Here is a 21800-nt window from a genome sequence, read left to right as displayed (position 1 = left end):
TTCCCTACTTGGAGTGGACAGTCCATCGGTTTCCTGCTGAGAACCATGGCCTCAGATTTGGAGGTGCTGATCCTCATCCCAGCCGCTTCACACTCGGTTGCGAACCGATCCAGTGAGTGCTGAAGGTCGCAGACCGATGAAGCCATCAGAACCACATCATCTGCAAAAAGCAGTGGTGCAATCCTTAGTCCACCGAACTGCAGACCCCCTCCCCCACGACTACGCCTCGAAATCCGATCCATGTATATTACAAACAGGATTGGTGACAAAGCGCAGCCCTGGCGGAGGCCAACCCTCACCTGAAATGGGTCCGACTTACTGCCGAGGACCCGGACACAGCTCTCGCTTTGGGAGTACAGAGATTGGATGGCCCTGAGTAGAGACCCCCTCACCCCATACTCCCGCAGCACCTCCCACAGTGACTCCCTGGGAACCCGGTCATACGCCTTCTCCAAGTCTACAAAACACATGTAGACTGGATAAGCATACTCCCAGGCCCCCTCCAGGATCCTTGCGAGAGTAAAAAGCTGATCCGTCGTTCCACGACCAGGACGGAATCCGCATTGTTCCTCCTCAATCTGAGGTTCGACAATCGGCCTGACCCTCCTTTCGAGTACCTTAGAGTAAACTTTCCCGGGGAGGCTGAGTAGTGTGATGCCTCGGTAATTGGCACACACCCTCTGATCCCCCTTTTTGAAAAGGGGAACCACCACTCCGGTCTGCCACTCCTTCGGTACTGTTTCCGACTTCCACGCAACGTTGATGAGACGTGTCAACCATGACAGTCCCTCAACACCCAGAGCCTTCAGCATTTCTGGGCGGATCTCATCCACCCCCGGGGCTTTGCCACTGTGAAGTTGTTTGACGACCTCAGTGACCTCCCCCCGGGAGATTGGTGTCGATCCCCCTTCATACTCCAGCTCTGCCTCTAACATAGAGGGCGGAGTTGTCGGGTTCAGGAGTTCCTCAAAGTGCTCCTTCCAACGCCCTAACACTCCATCAGTTGAGGTCAACAACGTCCCATCCTTACTGTACACAGCTTGGATGGTTCCCTGCTTCCCCCTCCTGAGGTGTCGGACAGTTTTCCAGAACAACTTTGGTGCCGCCCGAAAGTCTTTTTCCATGTCTTCTCCGAACTTCTCCCACACCCGCTGCTTTGCCTCGGCCACGGCTGAGGCTGCTGCCCTTCGGGCCTGTCGGTACCTTGCAACTGCCTCGGGAGTCCCCCGAGATAACAAATCCCTGAAGGCCTCCTTCTTCAGTCGGACGGCTTCCCTGACCTTATTTAGGCGCAATGGATGTCCACTTGCGGGAGACGACAGACAGTGGTGCGGTTAGCCAAAGTGACAGACCTAATGTTAGACCAATTTACAGGCAATGGACGTCCACTCTCGGGAGAGAGACCTCCAGCATGTGTCCCTGACATGGAGACTCTGTTTATTTCACTCATCCAGGACAGAGACCGGGGAAATCTCCTCTCTGTGGCCCCTCCAAGACCCCCAAAGGACGGACCACAGACCTCCAGCATGTGTCCCTGACATGGGCACCTCCATAACCTTGCACACCGTGAGTCCCCGGACTCCCGGACTTAAGCACTCCCCCACGGACTAAACCCAGATGTTCACACCCTACAGAACTCCATGCCCCTGGTTAACCTAAAGGGGGTGGATTTTGCGGTGCTTTACCGTCGGCACATCGGTATCCATATTCGGCCTTATTCACGGCACCACCACCCCTTCTGTGGAGGATATTCTCATGCTCCTGGTAACCCTTTAAATAGTCTGATACTGTCAGGGCTCATCACCGCACTTTACAAGCCATAAATAATGTTTAAATGGTCGGGGAAAGTGTTTTTAAACGTCTGGAAGAGAGTTGTAGCCTGTCATTTTGCAGGATATCATTTAACATGTAACCTCTCCTGGAAATGCACAGAATATGTCCATTTCCAGGAGAGGTTCCATGTTAAATTATATCCTGCAAAATGACAGGCTATAAGCCAGGAAAAAGTGTTTGAAAGGCGGGGAAAAGTTGTTTAAAATAGTCGGAAAAGTGTTTTTAAACGTCTGGAAGAGAGTTGTTGCCTGTCATTTTGCAGGATATAATTTAACATGGAACCTCTCCTGGAAATGCGCAGAGTATGTCCATTTCCAGGAGAGGTTCCATGTTAAATTATATCCTGCAAAATGACAGGCTATAAGCCAGGAAAAAGTGTTTGAAAGGCGGGGAAAAGTTGTTTAAAATAGTCGGAAAAGTGTTTTTAAACGTCTGGAAGAGAGTTGTTGCCTGTCATTTTGCAGGATATCATTTAACATGTAACCTCTCCTGGAAATGCGCAGAGTATGTCCATTTCCAGGAGAGGTTCCATGTTAAATTATATCCTGCAAAATGACAGGCTATAAGCCAGGAAAAAGTGTTTGAAAGGCGGGGAAAAGTTGTTTAAAATAGTCGGAAAAGTGTTTTTAAACGTCTGGAAGAGAGTTGTTGCCTGTCATTTTGCAGGATATAATTTAACATGGAACCTCTCCTGGAAATGCGCAGAGTATGTCCATTTCCAGGAGAGGTTCCATGTTAAATTATATCCTGCAAAATGACAGGCTATAAGCCAGGAAAAAGTGTTTGAAAGGCGGGGAAAAGTTGTTTAAAATACTCTGATACCTCCAGGGCGCATCACCGCATTTTACAAGCCAGGGAAGGTGTCGGAATCCTGGGTAAACATTGTTTAAATAGTCTGACACCTGGCACTGTATTTGCCCCTGGGAGAGGTTCCATGTTAAATTATATCCTGCAAAATGACAGGCTATAAGCCAGGAAAAAGTGTTTGAAAGGCGGGGAAAAGTTGTTTAAAATACTCTGATACCTCCAGGGCGCATCACCGCATTTTACAAGCCAGGGAAGGTGTCGGAATCCTGGGTAAACATTGTTTAAATAGTCTGACACCTGGCACTGTATTTGCCCCTGGGAGAGGTTCCATGTTAAATTATATCCTGCAAAATGACAGGCTATAAGCCAGGAAAAAGTGTTTGAAAGGCGGGGAAAAGTTGTTTAAAATACTCTGATACCTCCAGGGCGCATCACCGCATTTTACAAGCCAGGGAAGGTGTCGGAATCCTGGGTAAACATTGTTTAAATAGTCTGACACCTGGCACTGTATTTGCCCCTGGGAGAGGTTCCATGTTAAATTATATCCTGCAAAATGACAGGCTATAAGCCAGGAAAAAGTGTTTGAAAGGCGGGGAAAAGTTGTTTAAAATACTCTGATACCTCCAGGGCGCATCACCGCATTTTACAAGCCAGGGAAGGTGTCGGAATCCTGGGTAAACATTGTTTAAATAGTCTGACACCTGGCACTGTATTTGCCCCTGGGAAACTTCAAGGTTATATTCATGTTTTATTATTTATTTAATAATCACATGATTTTTACAAAAACAGTATACACAGTATACATATATACAATAATAATAATAATAATAATAATATAACAATATACATAATAAAAACATGAAAAGTGGTGAAAATGAGAAAATGTATCCGAAAATAGTGCCTCCTAATGCGGGCATGTGGACAGTAGCCACAGACTCACAGGCACACACACACATGCAGAGATCCAGGGGGCGGAGCACATGGCTTTTTTTACCCAGAAATAAGTCTATGAGAGGCGGGGAGACTCAGAGGACAGGCTGCGTCACCTCACTTTGTAACCCAGGAAAAGAGCAGGAATTCTGGCTGCGTGAGTGTTAAAAGTGCATTCATCTGTGTTAATCCGACAGCCGCAGAGGTGCTGACGCAAAGCAGGCGGAACAAATTGATTATTTGAACCAGGAATAAATGTTTGCAAGGCGGGGAAAGTGTTCCTGCAGCCCCTCCATAACGGTAATAATGATTAGAAATGATTTCCAGGGCAGAAAGCGTTTTTTAAATGTGGAAAAAAATATGTTAAACTGTTTAAAAAGCACAAAGTGATTTGAGTGCAGTTCTCATGTGTCCCCACAGGAGGGCGCGTCGTCCCAGGGAGCACAGTACATGGTGACAAGGTACGATTTATACCCTAAAATAGCATGCTAAGTGTGGGTGGATTAGTTTCAAAGCATGCACACTCTGCTCGTGTCAGACTTCCATCAAATAGACCGGGGAAAACACCTCTCATTAGCCCCTCAAAGACCACCAAAGGACGGACTAAGCAGCTCCAGCACGGCTCCCTCACATGGAGCTCAGGTTATTTCATACCTCCAGGAGAGGGACCGGGAAAACCACCTCTCTGTAGCCCCTGACAGAGCCCCAAAGGACGGACTAAGGACCTCCGGCAACAGTGGCACTTCCATAACCTTGTGCACCGTGAGACCCCGGGCCCCCGGACTTAAGCACTCCCCCACGGACTAAACCCAGATGTTCACACCCTGCAGAATCTCATGCCCCTGGTCACCTTTAAGGGGGGGTGGATTTTGCGGTGCTTTACCGTCCGAACACAAGCATCAATATTCGTCCTCCTTCACAGCAGCAGCAGCAGCAGCAGCAGCAGCAGCACCTGCCCTGCTGCACTTCCATAACCTCGTGCACCGTGAGACCCCGGGCCCCCGGACTTAAGCACTCCCCCACGGACTAAACCCAGATGTTCACACCCTGCAGAATCTCATGCCCCTGGTCACCTTTAAGGGGGGGTGGATTTTGCGGTGCTTTACCGTCCGAACACAAGCATCAATATTCGTCCTCCTTCACAGCAGCAGCAGCAGCAGCAGCAGCAGCAGCACCTGCCCTGCTGGAGGTTCACACTTTAACTTATTTGTATTCGTTTTTTTTTGTTCCCCTCCTCTGCCTTACACATCCTCCCACGCTCGAGCACTCCTCACTCGGACTAAACCCCTCCATGCACACCGCCAGAACCAGAACCTCACGCCCCTGGTGACCTTAAAGGTGTTTGTCTTTGTTTGTTTTTGTACTCCACATAGACAGGCAGGTGTTCAGCACCACGGACAGAGCGGGCCCGCTGCTGCTGCTGCTGGAAGGTGGAACACTTTGTGTCTTTTTATTTTCTCTTTTCTCCCTGCTCCTGCACACACCTTTTGTTACCCTCCTCTGCCTTACACATCCTCCCACGCTCGAGCACTCCTCACTCGGACTAAACCCAGATGTTCACACCCTACAGAACTTCATGCCCCTGGTTACCCTAAAGGGGTGGATTTTGCGGTGCTTTACCGTCCGCACATCGGCATACATATTCGGCCTTATTCATGACACTACCACCCCTTCTTTGGAGGATATTGCAGGATATAATTTAACATGGAACCTCTCCTGGAAATGCACAGAGTATGTCCATTTCCAGGAGAGGTTACATGTTAAATTATATCCTGCAAAATGACAGGCACTGTATTTGCCCCTGGGAACCTTCAAGGTTATACTAATGTTTTTTTTTTATTTTTTATTTAATTATCACACCAATTTTACAAAAACAGTATACAAAATAAACATAATAACAACATGATTAACAGGGGCCTTGGGGCCATATTAGCCGTCTAACTTGTACAGTGCACCGGGGAAAAAAGGTTGAGTCCACGGCCCCTTTCCCCTCATCAGGAGTACCAATCGGTCCTGAAGAAGAGGTATCGCTGCTCTCCGCCCCTGAATCCTCTTCGGAGGTAGCTGACGGTGGTAGACCTCCTTCTGATGATGATGCTGCTGCAGCTGCTGCCGCCGCCCTGAACATGGAGCGGATCTTCAATGCCTCCTTTATTCCAGGCGTATTCGCGTAGAACCGGTCTGCAGTGCTTACGTCGTGGCACATAAACCTAGCCAGAATCGACCTGCTTTCTGGATCTTGGTGATGCTTGATATTGTCAGCCAGGGCAGTGCGCAAGATGGTGAAGGTGACGGCTGTTTCTAGCCCAGCATCAGCCCAAGCCCTCTTCAAGTGAGCGTTCAGGTTCTTGGAAGCCTGCTTCCCCGATGTGAAAAGGAAGAATTCATTCTGAGGACCCGACAAGCCCTCTTTTATCCCCATCCACCGCATGACCCAGCTAAACTCCTTTATTGTAAGCACCAGCTGTGCTTCACCAAATGTCTTGGCAGTCTTGTGATCCTGCACGTGGATGATGTAGCCCTCAGCAGTGCCCCTTCTGTCCGCCTCAAAGACCTCCGTGTTGGTCATGTTTGCATACACACCCGGACGGTGGCCATACAGGAGGCTCCAATGGAGGGTTAGATAGCCATATAGCAGGTACTGGGTGATTGTGGTCGGATTGCTAGCCATCAGGTCAAGGAGATCAGGGATGCGCTTCTCAGCGGCCGCCATGGCGGCGAGAAGCTCCGCCTGGCTCGGCAGACGATCCAGCTTGTCCCTCTTCACCTTAAACTGGTGGAGAGTGACAGACTTTTTCAAATCGTTAATGTTGGCTTTCACCTCTCTGATGATGTGGGTCATATCAGACTGGGTGAGCCTGCACCCCCGGAGCTTTGATGCAGACAAGTACCTCAGGAAATGGTTCACAGTCTTCAGGAACAACAGCGATGTTGTGACTGTCCGGCCCGACTCTGAAATATACTTGCTCCAGCCACGGACCCTCTTTGTGTCTTTTAGAAACAGCCAGTCTGACAGCCGGTCAAAACCATGGGCCATGAATACTATGAAGTTCTTTATCCGGCTGACATTGGACATACAATTCTCTTTCCGTTTTACTGTCGGTGCAAGACCCTCACAATGACCTCTGTATGTCTGAATGTACGTCTCCATGCTTTTAGGCAACGTGATTTCACGCATGGTATTCCGCAGTCCCTTCCCAGTGCACCATTGATTTTGGGAAGAGGGCCAGTCCTTAGCCAGATTAGCTTTCAGCTTATTGGAGACAGACGCACGGGTCTTCTGGCATACAGGGGTCTCACTACAGGAGGCTTCTACGGACCGCATGACAGTCTGCATCGGGGTCTTGCTTCCGGAGGCTTCTGGGGACCGCATCACAGACTTGAGAGGGATCTCACTCGCAGAGGCTTCTATGGACCGCATGACAGTCTTCACTGGGGTCTCACTACCGGAGGCTTCTGGGGACCACATGACAGTCTTCACTGGGGTCTTGCTTCCGGAGGCTTCTGGGGACCGCATCACAGACTTGAGAGGGGTCTCTCTACCGGAGGCTTTGTTGGACCGCATGACAGTCTTCACCGGGGTCTTGCTTCCGGAGGCTTCTGGGGACCGCATGACAGTGTTCACCGGGGTCTCACTACCGGAGGCTTTGTCGGACCGCATGACAGTCTTCACCGGGGTCTTGCTTCCGGAGGCTTCTGGGGACCGCATCACAGACTTGAGGGGGGTCTCACTCGCAGAGGCTTCTATGGACCGCATGACAGTCTTCACCGGGGTCTTGAGAGGGGTATTGCTGCCGGAGGCTACTGAGTTCATGTCGGGGGTACTTGGGATTGCTACGCCCTTAAATCGTATACATTCTTCGTCTTCCTCAAGCAGAGCAGCAGTGGCATTCTGCTTCCTGGGTTTTAGACCCTGTTTTAGCCTGGAGCGCAGGGTCTTCACCTCATCAATGAGGGCATCCTTCTGAGCCCTCAATGCCACATTGTCCAGCCTCACCTGCATGCAGTCCTCTTCGTCACACTCGGTATGTGGGGAGAAGGGTGGAGGGTGCACCGGGTATTCCTCCTCATTGTCTATATCCAATGATGTAGCCATTCCAATGATGGGATTAGTCTCTCGGAGGTCATGGAGCAACTGCAGGGCCACACTATGCTTCAGCCTTGCCATGACCTGATGTGCCTCATCTCGGGAGAACTCAGGGTGGTCACGAGTTACATGACGGTGTAGTTTCCTCCCAGCATACGAACACCCTGTGATGGGACAGGGTTTGGTCCGAACATTTATTCTACCACTGGCCATTTTAAGAATGATGCCTCTTTCATCCAGGTTCCGCACTGCATGTTTGTGCTTAAGGTGCTTATTCAAAGCCAGATAGCGGAGGCTGCACACCGGGCATTCGGTCAACATCCTTCCAAAAACACACACAATGAATTATATTTAAATGGTTTTCTGTTTCTCCGTTTATATGCGTTAGCCAACTGCTGATTGCAACCATGGGTCCGATGCTTCAATGCAGGGAACACGGACCAAGGGGAGGACTTGGGTTACCACCTGGTTAAAATGGTCCCACCTCCGCACCAACGCGACTGGCGATGGGTCCGATACATTGATTGTTTTTTGTTTCATGGTTCTGCCACGAACTCACAAGACAGTTTTGGGTACAAAACGTGGGGGTAACAGTACCTCCGGGCGCTCCGTCCCGCTCCGGCTTTCGCCGCAGCGGGGGGAGGAGGCATTGAACCCCTCGCACCTGCCCCCGGAGGAGGCAGGGGAGTCAGGTACCCGGAGGCGCACGGTGGACGGCCAGGGCGAGACCGCCACACCGCACTGGAGTCAGAGTTCCGAGTTTTTCGAGCCAGGTCCCGGTGAAACGCAGTACGGAGCACCCGGCAGGAACCTCCAGCAGACCCCCCCGCGCGGTTCCCTCGTCCCTCGGAAGAGGCGGAGAGGTGGGTGTTTTTCATCTGCTGGCGGACTGCCGGGGAGAAAGTGCTGCTCGGGAGCCAGGCTCAGAGTTAGTGGAAGTGAGAGCCCGTGCACCTGCCTTTTACAGCAGGCACGCGCTGGTATCGGGGTGGGGAGAGAAGGTAGATGCAGAGGCTGCAGAAACAGCCAGAGCCTTTCCCCTCTAACACACCCCTCATTTGGTTCATGAGCACTGGGCAGAGTCCCCTGTCAACTCTCCTTATATTCCTCCGGAGACCAGTTGGGAAATGGCAGCATCCCACTTCACCTGGTAGACCAATATCGTTAAATAAGCTCAGTAATGTACTGCACAACATCACATGGGTAAAATGAGCTATATCATGCACTGCAAAATCACATTTGGTTTATTTCCAAAAAGCCTGGAAAAAACACATATCCATCATGTCCTGTAAAATATCATTCTTTGTTTATGTCCGCTCCAGGATTACCCGTAGTTTGGATGAACCGACCGCCAAGCACCGGAAGCTGGACCCGGGGAGGAGGCCCTCCGATGGCGGATCAAAGTTGATGATACCGCAGCTGGCTGGACACTAGCCGTAGAAGAACACCTGGGCGGGACCAGGCATGTCCCTCTTTGCAGACAAGCATATGTGCTCCCAGGAGCAGAGTCAATCACACAGTTTGGAGGAACCGACCGCCTAGCACCGGAAGCTGGACCCGGGGAGGAGGCCCTCCGATGGCGGGTCAAAGTTGATGATACCGCAGCTGGCTGGACACTAGCCGTAGAAGAACACCTGGGCGGGACCAGGCATGTCCCTCTTTGCAGACAAGCATATGTGCTCCCAGGAGCAGAGTCAATCACACAGTTTGGAGGAACCGACCGCCTAGCACCGGAAGCTGGACCCGGGGAGGAGGCCCTCCGATGGCGGGTCAAAGTTGATGATACCGCAGCTGGCTGGACACTAGCCGTAGAAGAACACCTGGGCGGGACCAGGCATGTCCCTCTTTGCAGACAAGCATATGTGCTCCCAGGAGCAGAGTCAATCACACAGTTTGGAGGAACCGACCGCCTAGCACCGGAAGCTGGACCCGGGGAGGAGGCCCTCCGATGGCGGGTCAAAGTTGATGATACCGCAGCTGGCTGGACACTAGCCGTAGAAGAACACCTGGGCGGGACCAGGCATGTCCCTCTTTGCAGACAAGCATATGTGCTCCCAGGAGCAGAGTCAATCACACAGTTTGGAGGAACCGACCGCCTAGCACCGGAAGCTGGACCCGGGGAGGAGGCCCTCCGATGGCGGGTCAAAGTTGATGATACCGCAGCTGGCTGGACACTAGCCGTAGAAGAACACCTGGGCGGGACCAGGCATGTCCCTCTTTGCAGACAAGCATATGTGCTCCCAGGAGCAGAGTCAATCACACAGTTTGGAGGAACCGACCGCCTAGCACCGGAAGCTGGACCCGGGGAGGAGGCCCTCCGATGGCGGGTCAAAGTTGATGATACCGCAGCTGGCTGGACACTAGCCGTAGAAGAACACCTGGGCGGGACCAGGCATGTCCCTCTTTGCAGACAAGCATATGTGCTCCCAGGAGCAGAGTCAATCACACAGTTTGGAGGAACCGACCGCCTAGCACCGGAAGCTGGACCCGGGGAGGAGGCCCTCCGATGGCGGGTCAAAGTTGATGATACCGCAGCTGGCTGGACACTAGCCGTAGAAGAACACCTGGGCGGGACCAGGCATGTCCCTCTTTGCAGACAAGCATATGTGCTCCCAGGAGCAGAGTCAAACCCGCAGTTTGGAAGAACCGACCGCCAGAGCACCGGCACGAAGCCGGGCCGGCGGAGGCCTTCCGATGGCGGGTCACGTTTGCCATTCGATCAATGTCTTTGCAGACAAGCATATATGTGGTTGTTACGCAGGATCAAATAGGTAGTTTGATGAAGTAGGGTCCTGTGCCCGGAGCAAGGCCAATTGCTGAATGCCGCAGCCGACTAAGGCCGCTATGCCACAGTGGAGGATGAGAGAAACGGGTGTTTGTTTTGCATTCCGCGGCAAAGAGGGGAGGTGGAACTTCCACCCCGCTACGGAACCTGTGGTGGGACCCCTGAGTCAGACGGTTCGTCTTGGAAACGCTTCATATCGGTCGGCCTGGGAGGTAAGAGACACGCAGGGTAACGGACACGCAGGGTTACCCCCACGCAGCCCACGCAACACGGAGGAGGCAGGGGAGTCTGGTACCCGGAGGCGCATGGCCGCAACACCGCACTGGAGTCAGGGTTTCGAGTTTTTCGAGCCAGGTCCCAGTGAACGCAAGACTCCAGCAGGAGCCTCCAGCAGACCCCCCCGACGTTTCCCCCGTCCCTCCCGGCCATCAGAGTCGAACCCGCAGTTCGGAGGAACCGACCGCCAGAGCACCGGCACGAGGCCGGGCCGGCGGAGGCCCTCCGATGGCGGGTCACGTTTGCCATTCGATCAATGTCTTTGCAGACAAGCATATATGTGGTTGTTACGCAGGATCAAATAGGTAGTTTGATGAAGTAGGGTCCTGTGCCCGGAGCCTCCAGCAGACCCCCCCGACGTTTCCCTCGTCCCTCCCGGCCATCAGAGTCGAACCCGCAGTTCGGAGGAACCGACCGCCAGAGCACCGGCACGAGGCCGGGCCGGCGGAGGCCCTCCGATGGCGGGTCACGTTTGCCATTCGATCAATGTCTTTGCAGACAAGCATATATGTGGTTGTTACGCAGGATCAAATAGGTAGTTTGATGAAGTAGGGTCCTGTGCCCGGAGCAAGGCCAATTGCTGAATGCCGCAGCCGACTAAGGCCGCTATGCCACAGTGGAGGATGAGAGAAACAGGTGTTTGTTTTGCATTCCGCGGCAAAGAGGGGAGGTGGAACTTCCACCCCGCTACGGAACCTGTGGTGGGACCCCTGAGTCAGACGGTTCGTCTTGGAAACGCTTCATATCGGTCGGCCTGGGAGGTAAGAGACACGCAGGGTAACGGACACGCAGGGTTACCCCCACGCAGCCCACGCAACACGGAGGAGGCAGGGGAGTCTGGTACCCGGAGGCGCATGGCCGCAACACCGCACTGGAGTCAGGGTTTCGAGTTTTTCGAGCCAGGTCCCAGTGAACGCAAGACTCCAGCAGGAGCCTCCAGCAGACCCCCCCGACGTTTCCCCCGTCCCTCCCGGCCATCAGAGTCGAACCCGCAGTTCGGAGGAACCGACCGCCAGAGCACCGGCACGAGGCCGGGCCGGCGGAGGCCCTCCGATGGCGGGTCACGTTTGCCATTCGATCAATGTCTTTGCAGACAAGCATATATGTGGTTGTTACGCAGGATCAAATAGGTAGTTTGATGAAGTAGGGTCCTGTGCCCGGAGCCTCCAGCAGACCCCCCCGACGTTTCCCTCGTCCCTCCCGGCCATCAGAGTCGAACCCGCAGTTCGGAGGAACCGACCGCCAGAGCACCGGCACGAGGCCGGGCCGGCGGAGGCCCTCCGATGGCGGGTCACGTTTGCCATTCGATCAATGTCTTTGCAGACAAGCATATATGTGGTTGTTACGCAGGATCAAATAGGTAGTTTGATGAAGTAGGGTCCTGTGCCCGGAGCAAGGCCAATTGCTGAATGCCACAGCCGACTAAGGCCGCTATGCCACAGTGGAGGATGAGAGAAACAGGTGTTTGTTTTGCATTCCGCGGCAAAGAGGGGAGGTGGAACTTCCACCCCGCTACGGAACCTGTGGTGGGACCCCTGAGTCAGACGGTTCGTCTTGGAAACGCTTCATATCGGTCGGCCTGGGAGGTAAGAGACACGCAGGGTAACGGACACGCAGGGTTACCCCCACGCAGCCCACGCAACACGGAGGAGGCAGGGGAGTCTGGTACCCGGAGGCGCATGGCCGCAACACCGCACTGGAGTCAGGGTTTCGAGTTTTTCGAGCCAGGTCCCAGTGAACGCAAGACTCCAGCAGGAGCCTCCAGCAGACCCCCCCGACGTTTCCCTCGTCCCTCCCGGCCATCAGAGTCGAACCCGCAGTTCGGAGGAACCGACCGCCAGAGCACCGGCACGAGGCCGGGCCGGCGGAGGCCCTCCGATGGCGGGTCGCGTTTGCCATTCGATCAGTGAGAAATCAGAAGAGGAAGGGGGAAGAAAAAAGACTAACTTGTCTTTTTGGAGAACCATCAAAAATGGGTGAAAATGAAAAAATGTATCCGAGAATAGTGCCCCATAAGGCGGATAAAGTCCCCTGTCAACTCCCCTCACCTTCCTCCACACTCTGAAAAAGTCAGAGTTATTTTTTGGAGAACCATCAAAAAGGGCTAAAAGTGTTGAAATGTATCCGGGAATAGTGCCCCATAAGGCGGATAAAGTCCCCTGTCAACTCCCCTCACCTTCCTCCACACTCTGAAAAAGTCAGAGTTATTTTTTGGAGAACCATCAAAAAGGGCTAAAAGTGTTGAAATGTATCCGGGAATAGTGCCCCATAAGGCGGATAAAGTCCCCTGTCAACTCCCCTCACCTTCCTCCACACTCTGAAAAAGTCAGAGTTATTTTTTGGAGAACCATCAAAAAGGGCTAAAAGTGTTGAAATGTATCCGGGAATAGTGCCCCATAAGGCGGATAAAGTCCCCTGTCAACTCCCCTCACCTTCCTCCACACTCTGAAAAAGTCAGAGTTAATTTTTTGGAGAACCATCAAAAAGGGCTAAAAGTGTTGAAATGTATCCGGGAATAGTGCCCCATAAGGCGGATAAAGTCCCCTGTCAACTCCCCTCACCTTCCTCCACACTCTGAAAAAGTCAGAGTTATTTTTTGGAGAACCATCAAAAAGGGCTAAAAGTGTTGAAATGTATCCGGGAATAGTGCCCCATAAGGCGGATAAAGTCCCCTGTCAACTCCCCTCACCTTCCTCCACACTCTGAAAAAGTCAGAGTTATTTTTTGGAGAACCATCAAAAAGGGCTAAAAGTGTTGAAATGTATCCGGGAATAGTGCCCCATAAGGCGGATAAAGTCCCCTGTCAACTCCCCTCACCTTCCTCCACACTCTGAAAAAGTCAGAGTTATTTTTTGGAGAACCATCAAAAAGGGCTAAAAGTGTTGAAATGTATCCGAGAATAGTGCCCCATAAGGCGGATAAAGTCCCCTGTCAACTCCCCTCACCTTCCTCCACACTCTGAAAAAGTCAGAGTTATTTTTTGGAGAACCATCAAAAAGGGCTAAAAGTGTTGAAATGTATCCGAAAATAGTGCCTCATGAGGCGGATTGAGTCCCCTGTCAACTCCCCTTACCTTCCTCCAGAGCCCAGTTCAAAAACTTTAAGTTTGGTAAGAACCATGCTGGGGGGTCTCCAGGCAACAAAATGTATCCGAGCCAAAGTGCACATACAGCGGATGAATTCCTCCATGAAGTTACACAGCCGTTTTTTTTCTGAGTCCTCTCAAAAACCGGGTTTCCGATTTCGTGCAGAAGGTAGCTTGTAAAACATGAACGGTTTTTTACAACGGAGGAGGGGAAGTCTGGATTCCCCTCTCCGTTGTACCTTGCAACGGGGTAGGGGAAAAGTGTTCGGCGCTTCGTCCCGAAGCGCCGAACACTTTTCCCCTTCTCCAATTTTTCAGATCCCCTCTCCCATGTAATTTTAAAAGTTCAGTTTTTGATTATTTTAACATATAATTGACCGTTTTCTTTCATTTTTTTTTCATTCCACGGGTGGGGGCCTATGGCAGGCTGCCTATGAGCTCCCAAATTTGGCCCGGATCATCCGGGATTTGTGGGATAAGCTCCATAAACTGACAAAGTCATCCAAATATGTCGCTTTTATCGCCCAAAGATATATCATGCAAATACATTAAAATAGTAAAAGGTACAATTGTGCTCGGCATTAACCGGAATTTGATTTATATAGCCCCCAAAAAATAATTAAAAATCATTTTCGTGGGGAAAAGTGTTAAAACGCCTGATTAAAGCATTTGCGGGACCCCAGCGAGCTCCAGACTAGTTTCATTGTGTCGGGGACCCTGGATAATGATAAAACACATCATTTAAATGCCAAAAACACCATTAAAAGTCACTTTTAGGGGCAAAAAACAGCCTCTGTCCACTTCGTTAACAAAGTGATGGGGAAAAGGACCAAATCGTGATTAAAGCATTTTGCGGGACCCCAGCGAGCTCCAGACTATGTGCATTGCGTCGGGGACCCTGGAGAAATATAAAACCCATCATTTAAATGCCAAAAACACCATTAAAAGTCACTTTTAGGGGCAAAAAACAGCCTCTGTCCACTTCGTTAACAAAGTGATGGGGAAAAGTACAAAATCGTGATTAAAGCATTTTGCGGGACCCCAGCGAGCTCCAGACTAGTTTCATTGTGTCGGGGACCCTGGAGAATGATAAAACACATCATTTAAATGCCAAAAACACCATTAAAAGTCACTTTTAGGGGCAAAAAACAGCCTCTGTCCACTTCGTTAACAAAGTGATGGGGAAAAGGACAAAATCGTGATTAAAGCATTTTGCAGGACCCCAGCGAGCTCCAGACTATGTGCATTGTGTCGGGGACCCTGGAGAAAGATAAAACACATCATTTAAATACAAAAAACACCATTAAAAGTCACTTTTAGGGGCAAAAAACAGCCTCTGTCCACTTCGTTAACAAAGTGATGGGGAAAAGGACAAAATCGTGATTAAAGCATTTTGCGGGACCCCAGCGAGCTCCAGACTAGTTTCATTGTGTCGGGGACCCTGGATAATGATAAAACACATCATTTAAATGCCAAAAACACCATTAAAAGTCACTTTTAGGGGCACAAAACAGCCTCTGTCCACTTCGTTAACAAAGTGATGGGGAAAAGGACAAAATCGTGATTAAAGCATTTTGCGGGACCCCAGCGAGCTCCAGACTATGTGCATTGCGTCGGGGACCCTGGAGAAAGATAAAACACATCATTTAAATGCCAAAAACACCATTAAAAGTCACTTTTAGGGGCAAAAAACAGCCTCTGTCCACTTCGTTAACAAAGTGATGGGGAAAAGGACAAAATCGTGATTAAAGCATTTTGCGGGACCCCAGCGAGCTCCAGACTAGTTTCATTGTGTCGGGGACCCTGGAGAAATATAAAACACATCATTTAAATGCCAAAAACACCATTAAAAGTCACTTTTAGGGGCAAAAAACAGCCTCTGTCCACTTCGTTAACAAACTGATGGGGAAAAGGACAAAATCGTGATTAAAGCATTTTGCGGGACCCCAGCGAGCTCCAGACTATGTGCATTGCGTCGGGGACCCTGGAGAAAGATAAAACACATCATTTAAATACAAAAAACACCATTAAAAGTCACTTTTAGGGGCAAAAAACAGCCTCTGTCCACTTCGTTAACAAAGTGATGGGGAAAAGTACAAAATCGTGATTAAAGCATTTTGCGGGACCCCAGCGAGCTCCAGACTAGTTTCATTGTGTCGGGGACCCTGGATAATGATAAAACACATCATTTAAATACAAAAAACACCATTAAAAGTCACTTTTAGGGGCAAAAAACAGCCTCTGTCCACTTCGTTAACAAAGTGATGGGGAAAAGGACAAAATCGTGATTAAAGCATTTTGCGGGACCCCAGCGAGCTCCAGACTAGTTTCATTGTGTCGGGGACCCTGGATAATGATAAAACACATCATTTAAATGCCAAAAACACCATTAAAAGTCACTTTTAGGGGCAAAAAACAGCCTCTGTCCACTTCGTTAACAAAGTGATGGGGAAAAGTACAAAATCGTGATTAAAGCATTTTGCGGGACCCCAGCGAGCTCCAGACTAGTTTCATTGTGTCGGGGACCCTGGATAATGATAAAACACATCATTTAAATACAAAAAACACCATTAAAAGTCACTTTTAGGGGCAAAAAACAGCCTCTGTCCACTTCGTTAACAAAGTGATGGGGAAAAGGACAAAATCGTGATTAAAGCATTTTGCGGGACCCCAGCGAGCTCCAGACTAGTTTCATTGTGTCGGGGACCCTGGATAATGATAAAACACATCATTTAAATGCCAAAAACACCATTAAAAGTCACTTTTAGGGGCAAAAAACAGCCTCTGTCCACTTCGTTAACAAAGTGATGGGGAAAAGGACCAAATCGTGATTAAAGCATTTTGCGGGACTCCAGCGAGCTCCAGACTAGTTTCATTGTGTCGGGGACCCTGGATAATGATAAAACACATCATTTAAATGCCAAAAACACCATTAAAAGTCACTTTTAGGGGCAAAAAACAGCCTCTGTCCACTTCGTTAACAAACTGATAGGCAAATGGACAGAAGGGGGAACACGGCCCAGCCGCTGCTCCGCTGCTCCAGACTATGTGCATTGTGTCGGGGAGCCAGGTCAAACCCCTCCATGCACACCGCCAGAACCAGAACCTCACGACCCTGGTGACCTTAAAGGTGTTTGTCTTTGTTTGTTTTTGTACTCCACATAGACAGGCAGGTGTTCAGCACCGCGGGCCCGCTGCTGCTGCTGCTGCTGCTGGAAGGTGGAACACTTTGAGTCTTTTTATTTTCTCTTTTCTCCCTGCTCCTGCACACACCTTTTGTTCCCCTCCTCTGCCTTACACATCCTCCCACGCTCGAGCACTCCTCACTCGGACTAAACCCCTCCATGCACACCGCCAGAACCAGAACCTCACGACCCTGGTGACCTTAAAGGTGTTTGTCTTTGTTTGTTTTTGTATTCCACATAGACAGGCTGGGGTTCAGCACCACGCACAGAGCCTACCCGCTACCTCCAGGGCGCATCACCACATTTTACAAGCCAGGAAAGGTGCATGGATCCTGGGTAAACATTGATTAAGTGTTTTTAAATGTGTGGAACAGTGTTTTGTCACTTTCAAAACTCTCCTGTCATTGACCGGAGAATTTGGGTCGATTTTGTATTCAATCTGGCCATTAATATTCCAGTGAGACGAAGTACGTACATTGACCGGAGTGATCCCATGTTAATGTTGTCCAAATACCGGAACATTCCCTAACCACCGGTGTCCACCAGGAGGTTCGAGGGTTACCGCCCCTTGAGGCACCTAGGACCTTGAGACCACAGCTCCCCGCCGCGGCTTCGGCAATAGAGGCTTTGAACACCGACCACTCTGGTTCAATGTCCCCAACCTCCACAGGAATGCCCGAAAAGCTCCGCCGGAGGTGTGAGTTGAAGGCCTCCTGAACTTGGGCCTCCTCCAGACGTTCCCAGTTCACCCGAACTACACGTTTGGGCTTACCAGGTCTATCCAGAGGCTTCCCCCGCCACTCGACCCAACTCACCACCAGATGGTGATCAGTTGACAACTCCGCCCCTCTCTTTACCCGAGTGTCCAAAACATACGGCCTCAGGTCCGATGATACGATAACCAAATCGATCATGGACCTTCTGCCTAGGGTGCTCTGGTACCACGTACACTTATGAGCATCCTTATGTTCGAACATGGTGTTTGTTATGGCCAATCCATGACTAGCACAGAAGTCCAGTAACAAACCACCACTCCGGTTCAGATCAGGGGGGCCGTTCCTCCCAATCACTCCCCTCCAAGTGTCTCCATCATTGCCCACATGTGCGTTGAAGTCTCCCAGCAAGATTAAAGAGTCCCCTTCAGGAGCCCCATACAGGACTCTTTCCAGGGTCTCCAAGAAGGCCGTATACTCTGAACTGCTGTTGGGTGCATAAGCACACACAACAGTCAGAGTTTTCCCCCCCATAACCCGCAGGCGTAGGGAGGCAACCCTCTCGTCCACTGGGGTAAACTCCAACAACGAAGCACCCAACCGGGGACTTGTGAGTATCCCCACACCCGCCCGGCGCCTCACACCTTGAGCAACTCCGGAGAAGAATAGAGTCCAACCCCTATCCAGAAGTAAGGTTCCAGAGCCGACGCTGTGCGTAGAGGTGAGCCCAACCAGATCCAACTGGTAACGCTCCACCTCCCGCACAAGCTCCGACTCCTTCCCCCCCAGAGAGGTGACGTTCCACGTCCCCAAAGCCAGCTTCTGTCGCCCGGGTCTGGTCCGTCGAGACCCTCTGCCTTCACTGCCACCCTTCTGGCAGCGCACCCGACCCCATCGCTGTTTCCCGTAGGTGGTGGGCCCGCGGGACGGAGAAGCGGAGGTGTTGCCCACGTCGCCTTTTCGGGCTGTGCCCGGCCGGGCTCCGTGGCAAGCCCGGCCACCAGACGCTCGCCGACGAGTCCTCCTTCTGGGCCTGGCTCCAGAAGGGGACCCCGGGCTTCCTCCGGGCCGGGTATCCTCACTTCGTGTGTCGTCTTTCATGAGGTCTTTTGAACCAATCTTAGTCTGGCCCCTTGCCTGAGACCAATTTGCCATGGGAGACCCTACCAGGAACACAAGGTTCCAGACAACACAGCCCCCAGGTTCATCAGGGCACACAAACCTCTCTACCACGGTAAGGTGCTGGTTCTTCAGAGAGGGATGTGCCAACATTAAAGACATGTGTATAGCATCTAATAGAGAATTGTGTATAGCATCCAATAGAGAATTGTCTTTAATGTTGTCTTTGATGTGCCAACATTAAAGACAATTCTCTATTAGATGCTATACATATTCAACTCCACTGTAATATAATGTATGTATTTTAAAAGAGAAACTTCATTATTTGTCAACCCCAAATGTATAATTGGTTCATTATTGAGTGAGAGTTACTGTTCAAATGTTTATATCAGGGTGTCTTTGCTCTAAAGGGCCCCTACTATGCTTTTTATTGCTTACATAATACTAGACACATTTCAAAAACTGGCTGGTGGGGGTGGGGCAGTGCATGTAAACATTTATAAATAAAGCACATACTTTTAAAAGACTTAAAATAGTCAACACTCAAGAAATTGTGTTTTTCAAGGATGGTACAGTGGTGGTATGAATGTGGCTTTTTTTTACCAATTTAAAGACTTTTCTAGTCCAGATGAGCTTTTATTGGACTGTTAAGGGAAGATTTATGCATGATAAGAGCCAAGCATTGCAATACAAACATTGGATTGACACGCTGTTATTTAAGAAATGTATAGACGTTTTATTATATTGTTACCAAGATAACATCTCAGATATCAAGCTCTCCAAGGTACTCAAAATAGACAAGATCAATCTATTATATGCAGTATTGAATGTCTCCTCACTCATCGTCCCGTTTAACTTTTCCTTTTCGTCGTCACGTTGAACTTTTCCTTGTCGCTCATCGTGCCGTTGAACTTCTACTCGTCGCTCATCGTGCCGTTGAACTTCTACTCGTCGCTCATCGTGCCGTTGAACTTCTACTCGTCGCTCATCGTGCCGTTGGACTTGTCGCTCATCGTGCCGTAGTACTTATCCTTGTCGCTCATCGTTCCGTTGTACTTATCCTTGTCGCTCATCGTGCCGTTGAACTTGTCGCTCATCGTGCCGTAGTACTTATCCTTGTCGCTCATCGTGCCGTAGTACTTATCCTTGTCGCTCATCGTGCCGTTGAACTTGTCGCTCATCGTGCCGTAGTACTTATCCTTGTCGCTCATCGTGCCGTTGAACTTGTCGCTCATCGTGCCGTAGTACTTATCCTTGTCGCTCATCGTGCCGTTGAACTTGTCGCTCATCGTGCCGTAGTACTTATCCTTGTCGCTCATTGTGCCGTTGAACTTGTCGCTCATCGTGCCGTAGTACTTATCCTTGTCGCTCATCGTGCCGTTGAACTTGTCGCTCATCGTGCCGTAGTACTTATCCTTGTCGCTCATCGTGCCGTTGAACTTGTCGCTCATCGTGCCGTAGTACTTATCCTTGTCGATCATCGTGCCGTTGAACTTGTCGCTCATCGTGCCGTAGTACTTATCCTTGTCGCTCATCGTGCCGTTGAACTTGTCGCTCATCGTGCCGTAGTACTTATCCTTGTCGCTCATCGTGCCGTTGAACTTGTCGCTCATCGTGCCGTAGTACTTATCCTTGTCGCTCATCGTGCCGTTGAACTTATCCTTGTCGCTCATCGTGCCGTAGTACTTATCCTTGTCGCTCATCGTGCCGTAGTACTTATCCTTGTCGCTCATCGTGCCGTTGAACTTATCCTTGTCGCTCATCGTTCCGTTGAACTTTTCCTCGTCGCTCATCGTTCCGTTGAACTTTTCCTCGTCGCTCATCGTTCCGTTCCACAACTGCTCGTCTACTTCATGGAGTACTGAAAAAACATTTGAGTCATAAATGATGGACGTCAAGACAATAAATGATGTTCTCTAGACTGAAATCACAGCATGAATTATTCTCTAATAGTTCCTCAAGGGCTTGGTTACTTAATACATCCTGTTTTTGTAAAAAATGAGCGACGTTGGCAGCAAATTCAGCAACCAAACATTGATGCATTAACTTATAAAAGACATGCAAGTGGTTTGTTTTAGCTCATATACACACACATTATTAACTTACCATTGCTGCATTTCAAATTAAAATCATACATTTCCCAGATTTCAGATCTTTTACACCACTTTTATGCAACACATACTGTTGTCTTTTTAGCCTTTAGAGCTCACCTTTGCCAGCGTCTTGCTCCAACATGGACTCCATCGACTGGAAAAGTGCAAAGGCTTTCTTTAAGGAGATCTCATTGGGAGACAGATCTGTAGGACACATTATAATTAAAGGTTAGTGTCAGACAGAGAAAAGAAACACTGCATACAATCAAATGTTTTCAACTCTCAGTCTCCTCTGCAGCTTATATTAACCAGCTGGAAAACCAGAGACTGTGGACAGGAAACATGCTGTTAAATCCAACCTTATTCCTTCATCTTCAACACAATTATCAAACAGGTAAATACCTCTGGCCAGACAAACAGTCAGCACACAGAAGAGCATCCAAACAGCTGCCATCTCTGCAGTTTTCCAAGAGAGTGTTGCCTGAGCACCAGCCAGCTTTAAAGGAGGGAAACCTCCAGCAGCTGCTGCTGATCAGCACTGATTGTCTCTCTGCACAGAGGAAAACATCATTTATCTGAGATTAAACTCTGAGAATGAGGAGTTTTTTCATGGGGCTTGTTGTGCATTTATGATTCGTTGAGACCATCATTTTAAATTCACATGTAAAACAATATTGCATTTGAGAGGGTATATCAACGACAACAAATAAAAAGCACTCCCCCGACACACAAATATCTTTATTAACATTTTATATTGTTACCTAAAAACAATTAGAAATTATATAAATTATCCCAAATATCCCTCCTCTTTAGAAAACTAAAAATTCAATTAAAACCTTTTACAACCCCCTTCCGAAAACACATATGTTGTAGAAGAAAAAAAAACA

At 49.8% G+C, this 21800-nt stretch overlaps 1 protein-coding gene across 1 annotated transcript; it reads right to left on the bottom strand.

Annotated features, from left to right (window-relative positions):
* Nucleotides 1-19532: 19532 nt before the first annotated feature.
* LOC307039227 (uncharacterized protein) lies at nucleotides 19533-21394 on the bottom strand. Its single transcript, XM_079681085.1, has 3 exons — nucleotides 21316-21394; nucleotides 21031-21117; nucleotides 19533-20681 (listed from the first exon to the last, which is right to left on the bottom strand). The coding sequence occupies exons 1-3, from the start codon at nucleotides 21365-21367 to the stop codon at nucleotides 19795-19797; spliced, it is 1026 nt and encodes a 341-aa protein (XP_079537211.1). The 5' UTR covers nucleotides 21368-21394; the 3' UTR covers nucleotides 19533-19794.
* Between the last annotated feature and the right edge of the window lie 406 nt (nucleotides 21395-21800).

The sequence above is a fragment of the Notothenia rossii genome (assembly GCF_949606895.1).
Source record: "Notothenia rossii genome assembly, chromosome: 5".
Classification (NCBI taxonomy): Eukaryota; Metazoa; Chordata; class Actinopteri; order Perciformes; family Nototheniidae; genus Notothenia; species Notothenia rossii.
The sequence above is the reverse complement of the archived record's forward strand: the minus strand, read 5'-3'. Positions and strand labels throughout refer to the sequence as shown.

Excerpts from the sequence above, each read along its gene's own strand:
- LOC307039227 (XM_079681085.1), bottom strand. The coding sequence starts at position 21,367 with ATGGCAGCTGTTTGGATGCTCTTCTGTGTGCTGACTGTTTGTCTGGCC. Across the intron at positions 21,118-21,315 it reads GACTGTTTGTCTGGCCAGAG|ATCTGTCTCCCAATGAGATC; the intron begins GTATTTACCTGT and ends TGTGTCCTACAG. Across the intron at positions 20,682-21,030 it reads GGAGCAAGACGCTGGCAAAG|TACTCCATGAAGTAGACGAG; the intron begins GTGAGCTCTAAA and ends ATGTTTTTTCAG.